The following is a 10,505-nucleotide window of genomic DNA, read 5'->3' as shown; positions in this document are numbered from 1 at the left end:
CCGTTTCTTTCCTCACTGTCTCTATTCTTTCCTTTCTTCCTTCTCCTTCTGTCTGTCTATTAGCCTGCTCTCTCTCTCTCTCTCTCTCTCTCTCTCTCTCTCCCTCTCTCTCTCTCTCTCTCTCTCTCTCTCTCTCTCTCTCTCTCTCTCTCTCTCTCCCACAAACTCTGATTATATAAACAGAGAGGTGGAATGCGCTACAGTAACTCTAGGCAAAATATTGAATGATTTGTACCACTTCCTGCCAATACCTCGCCACTTCCTCCCTCCACCTCGTCACTTCCTCCCTCCACCTCGCCACTTCCTCCCTCCATCCCGCCAGTTCCTCCCTCTACCTCGCCACTTCCTCCCTCCACCTCGTCACTGCCTCCCTCCACCCCGCCACTTCCTCCCTCCACATCGCCACTTCCTCCCTCCACCTCGTCACTTCCTCCCTCCACCTCGTCACTTCCTCCACTTCCTCCTTACTGTTAAGAGAAGGAGGCGGACATTGGAAGCGGGATAAAGAGCCAACAGTATGATATCAAGGGCCATGGGAGGGAGAGAAGGAGAGAAGTGGAGGGAGGAGGAGGAAAGAGGAGGGATGGAGTGGAGGAGGAGGAGGAACGAGGAGGGATGGAGTGGAGGAGGAGGAGGAAAGAGGAGGGATGGAGTGGAGGAGGAGTGAAGAGATGGGAGGAAGCAGAGGGAAGGGAGGAACTGAGAGAAGACAGGAAGAGGAGAGAAAAGAAAGGGATAGGAAGCAGAGAGGAGGAGACAGGAGTATTAAAAAGACAGAGTGACTAAGTGGACGGGAGTAGGTAGGAAGAAGAAGAGACAGAAGGAGAGAAGAGGGAGGAGTGGAGAGTAGACAGGAGACAGGAGCGTTGAAGTGACAGGAGGACTAGGTAGACAGGAGTAGACAGGCAGGAGTAGTAGACAGAGGGAGTAGGTGTTGGAGGGGAGGGAGTAATGGCGGTGATATTAAGATGGTGAGCAGTGTAATAACACCAAGCTCTGAAATGGGTGCAATTTGGATCCACGACCTGGCCGGGTGATGCGGACGCCAGTGTAGCGATGGTGCCAACTGTGTGATGGAGGGAAGGAGAGAAGGAAGGAGGGAAGGAAGGAGGGGGGAAAGGGAGAGCGAGATGGAAGGAAAGGGGGAAGTGAAAGACAGGAGGGAAGGGAAGGTATAAAATGGGATAGAAGGTGAAGGAACGAAGAAAAGGGAGTGAAGGAAGGAAGGAGGGATGAAAGGAAGGGGAAACGATGGGAAGGGAGAGAGGAGGGAGGAAGGAAAAAGGAAAGGAGGAAGGGGGCAGGGGAAGGGTACTAGGAGAGAAAAAGAGAGGGGAAGGAAAGGGAAGGAGGGAAGGATGGGAACCAAGGAAAGGAAGGGAGGGGAAGGGAAGAGAAAAATAACGTAGACGCAGGTGTCGCGATAGTACCAGCTGTGGCGATAGTACCAGCTGTGGCGATAGTACCAGCTGTGGCGATAGTACCAGCTGTGGCGATAGTACCAGCTGAAGCGATAGTACCAGCTGTGGCGATAGTACCAGCTGTAGCGATAGTACCAGCTGAAGCGATAGTACCAGCTGAAGCGATAGTACCAGCTGTGCGAAGAGAGAAGGGAAGGGAGGCAGGATGATCAGCACCTCTAGCTCCTTTGCGGTTGAGAACACACACACACACACACACACACACACACACACACACACACACACACACACACACACACACACACACACACGCAAATCACAAAACGTACAGTCGCGGGTAAAAATCTCGCTTCACTTATAATCAACCCATTATAAAACTTGCACATAATATTCCACAATGGTTCGCTAGGCACCAAATATCGTAATACTTAAATACTTGACACAGTGAGGTAAATAAACAGAGTAACAGTAATCCAAGCAGTAACAGAAGCAGAAGAAATAATTTTGCTGCGACAATCAAGGGTAGCAGTAGCAGGAGCAATGAGGGAGGTGCTCGGCTGAGGTGTGAGCAGTAGTAGTAGCAGCAGTAGTAGTAGTAGTAGTAGTAGTAGTAATGGCAGGGGTGGGTTAATTGAGGGGTGAGCAGTAGTAGCCTAAGGAACAATGAAGGTGCAGGGAGCGTGGGAGAGGTCCAAGATGCACAATACTGTTATATACCCGAGGGGGACTTCATGGGGTCAGTGTCCCTTAACGATAACGCCCTTCACTTCCCCCTTCCCCTGTCCCTACCCCTTCACTTCCCCCTTCCCCTGTCCCTACCCCTTCCCTTCCCTTACTCCCTCATTCCCTTCCCCTACCCCTTCCCTTCTGTCACTTCAGTTCCCTTGTCCCCTTACTTCCCATTTCCTGTCACTCTCTCTACGTCTCTTCATCCACCTTCGCCTCCACCCATCATCCACACTCTTCCTGCTCCTCTACCTACCTCCACTATTCCTACATTAACCACCATCGTTACAAGTCTCTCTCCTCCACATCCACAAGTTTCCCCATCCACCTCCACCTTCAAAATATCATCCACTTCCACACCTCCAAATACAAATGCTCAAATCCACCTGCTCCCGCCACCTCCTCCACAATTCCTATCTCAGTCTGTACCTCCACAATTTCTCTTGCGCCTCCATCTCCTTCAATAATCCTCTTGCTTCTCCACCTCCTCCACATACTCCCATCTTAGTCTCCACCTTCACAATACCCTCTCCTATCCCATTCTGCTTCCACATTTCCCCTCTTCAGCCACTCGCTCCACATTTCATCATCCAACAGCGCGCGTTCTCGATTGACTCCACATTTCTGCCTCCACAAACGGGAGCAATATCTTGTCTAATATTTACCTGTTACTTCTCACGTTCCTCTGCTGGCTGATATTCCTAAGCTAAGAAAGGCTTGGTATGTTTCTCTGCTTCTCGCTTTCCTCTGCTGGCTAATATTCCTAAGCTGAGAGAGGCTTGGAATGCTTCTCTGCCCAAATATAACTGATACTTCTCACCTTCCTCTGCTGGTTAATGTCATCTCATTTTCCCCTGCTGTTTAATATTATCTTACTCTCCTCTGCTGGTTAATATTCCTGAGCTGTGAGAGGCCTGGTATGTTTCTCTGCCTCTCACTTTCCTCTGCTGGCTAATATTCCTAAGCTGAGAGAGGCTTGGTATGTTTCTCTGCCTCTCACTTTCCTCTGCTGGCTAATATTCCTAAGCTGAGAGAGGCTTGGTATGTTTCCCTGGCCACAGACACGATTCCTTAATACAAAGCGTTGAAGGGAAATTGACAGACATGACCAAAATGTGAAGCAGACGCAGTGGAATAGTAAACCAACTTTTGTCCCAGTTTGTCCCTCAACCGCAAGCCACAATGCGCTACAAATGAACCTTTTGAATCCGACGGTTTTAATTTATGCTGCTGCCTCCAGACGATTTTATTCAGCTGAAGAGGGCGATTATTTGTAAAGGGATTAATGACGGTTCTAAAAGGGCATTACAGTTTCAAAAAGCCCCCTAAAAAATATAAATAAATAAATAAATGGTTTACGCTCTCTCTCTCTCTCTCTCTCTCTCTCTCTCTCTCTCTCTCTCTCATGAGGATGATGTGGAGGGATGGGGTGGGAAGGGACACGAGGGAAGGATGTGTGAGGTGAAGGGATTAAGGCGCCTGGTTATAAATAGATAGACAGATAGATAAATAGACAGATAGACACAGATAAGGAGATACACACAGACATACAGACAGCCATTTACAGAAACAGACATAAACAAACACAGACACAGACAGATAAAGAGACAGAAGAGATAGATAAAGAGATAGACAGAGATAGACAGACAGACAGAACTCCACCCTCTCCACACCACAGATTAAGAAAATCCACCTACACTTTCCACATCAATTTCTCAGCCTCATGACTCCACCTCCTTGCCTCTCACCCCAGTGCTTCAGATGATTATATATTTCCCTCTCCAGCATCTTATATTCCTCCCTGCTCTGTCCTTCCTTCCAAAATTCTCTCTCTTCCACATCTGAGTCTCCACATATCATCCACCACCACTACCACCATCACTACTGCTACTGCTACTACTATGGTACTACTTCTGCTACCACTACTACTGCTACTAACACCACCATTACCAAGCACAACCATTGCCACTACTTCGACTACAAATACTATATTACTATTACTACTACAACTACTGCTAATACTAACAAAAATAACCACACACACACACACACACACCACCACACCACACCACACACACACACACCACACCACACCACACCAAGCATCTCACAATTCTGCTGTTCAATTCCCGTCCTTCTCGCACTGACAACTCCTAACGATTTTGACCTTTATGTTGTCGTCCACGGGAGCGGGTAGATTTTTACTCAGAGAGAGAGAAAAAAAAGATGAAATGAGATATTTGTAATGCAAAAGAAAAAAAGAAAAAATACGAGGTAAAATTATGTGAACTCTCAATGGAACAAAAAATAAGAAAAAAAAGTAAAATGATAAACTCTTAATGCCAAAAAAAGAAAAAAAAAAAAAACAGGTGAAACGAGGTATACTCAAAATAAAAAGAGAATAAAAAAAGAGTACAATAATTTATATTCTCAATACAATTTAAAAAAAAATCAAGGAGAAGTGAATATGATCCTTACTGAGTTGGGGGGAAAAAGGTCTGGATGATGAAGAGGCACAGTCAAAGAAATCACAGTTACGTCTGAAGAAAATTTACAACTGGCGAAATACACTGAAAAGTCCTCTCTCTACCAAGGCGTGTTTCAAATGGTTCGTCTTTTCCGCTATGTAATCGTTCAAAAGGGAAGATCTTTGTATACGTAGCTAGATGAAAAATACAAGCACGTTCACTTATATCCCTCTTTATATCATTCACTTCTCTTATTTATAACCCGAAAACTGTACTAAAAAACTCAAAAATATACGATACTCGAAAGAAATGATAAAATTAAAAATGTCTTCTAAATTTCTAAGATAAGTAGCCAAGATAATGCGAGATATGTAGACGAAAAATATGAGAACGTTCCATTGTCATTCTATATATCATCCATCTCTGTTATTTATAACCTGAAAATATACTAAAAAATTCAAAATACAAAAAACTCCAGAGAAATGATGACAACGTTAGAAATGAGAGACAGAATTACGAGAGGAGTGGGTGAAACAGAGAGATAAATTTTTGAGAGCGTCAAATGGCACCACACCTTGCATGCCGTGTTGATGTTTTTATTCCTCCGCCTTCTCTCCTCGATTTGGGCTCTCACGCGGCTCATTTTTCCATTTTCCCCACCTATTGCTGTTTTTCTCTCCGTTTTTCCACACACGGCGACGATTAAGCACGAAAAAACACGCTAAATAAACACATAGACACACACAAGCGATCGGTAACTCACTCCTGCCACACAGATGTAAACAAACCGAGATGTCTTGAAGTTGGAGTTTTCGTAGTACATGTTCCTTGGCGAATAATTCTGCGTCCTGCACTTTCTCACTTCATTATAAGCTCTGAATATCTCTCTAATACTGAAAGAGCCTGAATCAGTAACATAAAACAAGGTATCACGACGACACAGCCAAGATAAGTCACTAAACATACGTGCGACGAAATCTCCAAAAATAACATAAACAAACAGGTGGGCGGGGCTTAACCGATGACGTCACCATATCTCCTTGGCGCATCTCGAAACAACAGTAATTTATCGCATTGCTGTAAATCCAGCTTCTGTGATCATGGTATAGATTCGTCTGGTATTTTTGTCCATTTCTATTCACTGATCTGGTGTTCTGGTATAGAATGGTATTTAAATATGGATGAAAAAATTAATGTTGTAAATAATGGGCTTAGTTGATGGCGCTAGTCGCCCCCCCTCCATGGCCCCATCCCCTTGTTCTTAGTGTTCATTCCTCCCCCCCCCTCTCTCTCTCCCTCCCTCCCTCACACACACACACACACACACACACACACAGCACAACATAAAGCCAAGACATCATGACAGTGGCTCAGTCCTTTAAAGACATAATCAAGTCTCTCTCTCACTCTCTCTCTCTCTCTGTTCTCTGCGATATACTAACCTTACAAGCGGTTCCTCATTCCCAAAAACTTAGTCTTCAATTAACTTTTAACAGCGTGAGACAAAACTATCTTATTCCTGCTAAACCCAGACGAGTGACCCATCTAGTATCTCCCTCTCTTTAAAACGTTCCAATAAATCTTTTCAGGGAGTGAGATATCTTTAAGTCTCTATGTTATTCTCTCTCTATTCTCACACTAACTCTGGGGTGTTTTCTCGCCCCCCGGAAACGACCGTATTACTAAAAACCCACAGCGAGAAATTTGTGCCAAACTCGACGCTTTTACGACATTTCCAGGATAATCGATGCCTGATTTTTCTCCATCGTTGTTGGCTTTATAATGTGGTGCGCAGGATGGGTTTTGTTATGGATTATTATTATTATTATTATCATTATTATTATTATTATTACTGAGATACAGTTGCTTGACGAAGACTGGTCAAACATATCGACCCTATACAGAAACGTAAAAAGGTGAAATACAGAGAAAATATGTAAATAACACCTTATCTTATACCTGAATTCGGCTCTCTATTACATTTTTCTTGGAAGGAACAATTTGCGGGCATCTAGCCTTTGGTTCCTTCTTCCTTGCATAAAAAAAAAAAACTTACAACGTCCCTACTCCAAGAAATTCACCTTTATTAAACTTCTGAAATTTTAAATATATACAATTCTTGCAAATACCAAAGAGTCAGTTCAACTTAAAACTAACTTTGCGTCTTCTAACATTTACAAGCCTCAAAAAATTCCGCCTCCATGTCGCCCTGTCCCCCCCATTTCACTGCCCCCATTTCCAGCTCACACCCTCGTCTTTTCATATACCTCTCCACTCCACCCCTCTCAAGCCATCATTAATCCAAGTAATTCTTCAAGTTTACGATTTCTTGTAAGGTACAGACATAGGAAGTTAAGAAGTCTGGTATTTTACCTTCTTTATGTGAGTTCCAGTAACCTTTAATATACAGGCACCTGGAATTTCTCTCTGTCTGTCTGTCTGTCTGTCTGTCTCTATATAAACGCCCAAATACCTACAAGTAGAACTCCAACATAGAGACACATTCTTCACTTCAGAATTCCAGGCGAATCCTTCTCCTTGAATAACCAAAATTACAAAATAACAGCACTGCAAAATTATGAATATTACTTATTTTCATTGTTTCCAACAGTCTGAGTCCAAATTATGCAAAATGAATAAATAAATAAAGAGAAAGTAAAACAGAACAGACGAGCAGAAAGAACGAGACAGACGGACAGAAAGAACGAGACAGACGGACAGAAAGACAGACAGACGGAGAAAAAGAAAGAAAGAAAGAAAGACGGACAGAAAGAACGAAAGACAGACGGACAGAAAGACTGAAAGACTGAAAGACTGACAGACAGAAAGAATGAAAGACAGACGGCCAGAAAGAACGAAAGACTGAAAGACTGAAAGACAGACAGACAGAAAGAATGAAAGACAGACGGACAGAAAGAACGAAAGACAGAAAGAAAGACAGACGGAGAGAAAGAAAGACAGGCGGACAGAAAGAACGAAAGGCAGACAGACAGTCAAAAAGAAAGAAAATAATGGAGGAAGGAAGAAGATGGATGTAACCTAACCTTAACGCCAGGTCGCAGGCGATTTAGCCTTCGAAAAAACAATACACCTATATTACCCTCCTCTGGCTCTCTAAATCGAATCAATGTGGGAATGACGGACATTTAAGAAGCGAGCGACATTCAGAGACACGCGTTTCAGTGATGCAGACTCGGTTTCAGATTCTTTCCCTCTTGTTTTCGTGGATGTGTTTGTACTTCGGTCCATCTAAAAACGCAAAATTCATCTGCCTTCACACTGCCAGATTAAAAAAGAAAAAATGTTGGCTTCAAAAAATCATGTAAACGCTCTCTCTCCCCCCCCTCTCTCTCTCTCTCTCTCTCTCTCTCTCAAATTCCACATACCAGAAGACTATGCCAACAACGAGGCAGCAACCCAAATCAAAAAAAGGGAAGTGACATAGAGACGAGGGCAAAAAAATCGAAAAAGTGACAGGAAAAATGGATTTCTCTCTCTCTCTCTCTCTCTCTCTCTCTCTCTCTCTCTCAGCTTCGTCCCGTCTCCCTCGCTCTCTCATAAAACATTTAAGCCAACACTTGCACACCAGGGCTTCATATTTAAAAACTTTCTTAACTCTTTCATCTCAGGGAACTGGGCAAATCTTAACGTGAATACTAAGCTGGGAGTGTATATAAATTCAACAAGCCTTAGTTATGCCAGTCTCCTTGGTTACTAGTCAAATTAAAACTCCATTCTGACTACACCTGACCACCAACTGAGCTACAAAGTTACGTAATTTATATGTTACAAAGCGCCTTACTTATGAGTCTCCTTGGTTACTAGTTAAATCAATACTCCAATCTGACTACACGTGAACCTGGGACAGTGTCTGTGAGGTGGAGGTCTAGCTACAATCACCAACGATCAGGCATCACGGGTACCTGGTCATTTCAGGTAATATTTATCCGATCCTTCACGTCAGTGCCACAATCAAACATGGGATTATGTTACGGATCTCAAGTGTACCAAATGCTAGACCTCTGCTATGATACTGTCCCAGGTTTACATGTCGCCAGGTGTTCATAAACCGCCTGGACGTAGCCATATAAGACGTCACCGTAATGAAGGGGTAGAGGTGTGGAAATACAAAAGAAATCATACGTAACAATAAACTATTTTTTTTCCTTAAGAAATCATTTAAGATTTATTTTAAGTGATCTCCAAAATCGACACTGCTTCCAACCCCCTCCACCCTACCCTGTGTTCTATATTTTTCTTGTTATTCTTCCTTTTTCCTTTTTTTTTTGTCAATCTGTCTCTGTTCGCTTCCGTCTTCTGTGTCTTCCTGTTCTACGTTTTTCCCCTGCGTCCCTTTCCCCCCTCTCCCCCACCCTTTCCTTCCTCCTTCCTCTTCCTCTTCCTCTACCGGTATCCCCCCCTTCCTCCTCTGACTGCTCGTCCCTCTGTCTGCCTGCCTGTATTTTTTATCAATCAATCTACCTCGATATCTATCTGTCTATGTATCTGTCTGTCTGTCTGTCTCTCAATGCCAGTCTAACTACTCATCTACGTTTCAATATCTCCATTCATTAATTCACCCCTCTATCTATCTATCTATCTATCTATCATCCTGCCCATCAATCTATCAGCTTCTTCACACGTGCTGTCCTCCACTCTGCTTCCCTCTCCCTCCACAAATATTTCAACATCTACTCCCCCCACCTCCACTCCCCCCCTCCATCCACCTCTACCAACACCACCATCACTGTCTGCATTTCCACTCTCTATCTGTCTCTCTTCCCATCCACATTTATTATATTTCTATCCCCTCATCTCTCTCTCTCTCTCTCTCTCACACACACACACACACACACACACACACACACACACACACACACACGACCGCCTACATATCGCGACATCCCATAGACTTTCAAATACCCATAACTCTCTCTCTCTCGCTCTCTCTCTCTCTCTCTCTCTCTCTCTCTCCCTCTCCACAAAGCCACTTAAAGCATGAATTTCTCGTTCCTCTGAGTAGGTCTGTGTCTATTTCACTCTTTGCTGCATGCCAGAAATTCCTTAGCCTACTCTCTCTCTCTCTCTCTCTCTCTCTCTCTCTCTCTCTCTCTCTCTCTCTCTCTCTCTCTCTCCTATGAGGGAACTAACCAAAAATGAGGCCACAACAATTTTCACGTGGCCTTCAAAAAAATTAAAACAAAAAAACAAAAACAAAATAATCTTATAGCCACAGGAAAAAACTCACACCTGTACAGAAGGTAAATAATCAACTAATTAACCCTTTCGTACCTGTAGAGACCCAGACAGGTAACCAAAATAGTCCTAACAAGATTTTGGCAACAGAAAAAAAAAATCTTCCTCTCTTATAATCTGCTAATTAAAGAGAATAACACCTGACAATCGAGGTAAATTAACAACACCTGTATTGACTTACCTGTATAGATGCAGAGGGCCAGGCAGGTGACCAAGAGGGGCCTGATGAAGGAGGGGGGTAATACTGCTCTCCTGATCCCCCTCATCCTGATTCCACCTCTCTCTCTCTTTCTTTCTTTCTCTCTCTCACTCTCTCACCAGCGGCGACCTCAGACCTCCTCCTCCATCCTTTTAGTTCCCGGGCCTCCTCTCCTTCTCCTGCTGCTACTACGGCGGATCTCTCTCTCTCTCTCTCTCTGGCGAACACTCGATTCTTATAAATCCTCAAGTTCTCTCTTTTTTTCTTTATATTTCAGAGACCAGATTCTGTTCTTTCGTCTGAATTTCACTGATTCTTATGCATGTTAACTCTTCACTAATTTTGTCCCTTAAATTCAACTACTCACTAATTCTGATCTTGTTTATATTTCTCTCGTTTCGTTTTCCTTTTATTTTATCAATTACTCTTTTCTTT

General features: G+C 43.6%; 1 protein-coding gene across 1 annotated transcript in view; it reads right to left on the bottom strand.

Annotated features, from left to right (window-relative positions):
- LOC145413649 (lachesin-like) overlaps positions 1-10,152 on the bottom strand; it is a 170,592-nt gene extending 160,440 nt beyond the window's left edge. The window contains exon 1 of the mRNA XM_080283310.1: positions 10,053-10,152. Coding sequence (XP_080139436.1) covers positions 10,053-10,137 — 85 coding nt within the window. The 5' untranslated portion in view covers positions 10,138-10,152. The remainder of the gene's footprint in view (positions 1-10,052) is intronic.
- Positions 10,153-10,505: the final 353 nt, after the last annotated feature.

The sequence above is a fragment of the Coenobita brevimanus genome, chromosome 12 (assembly GCF_032717465.1).
Source record: "Coenobita brevimanus isolate Jiangsu-jjx chromosome 12, ASM3271746v2, whole genome shotgun sequence".
In the NCBI taxonomy this organism is placed as follows: Eukaryota; Metazoa; Arthropoda; class Malacostraca; order Decapoda; family Coenobitidae; genus Coenobita; species Coenobita brevimanus.
This window is presented reverse-complemented; position numbering and strand designations above follow the sequence as displayed.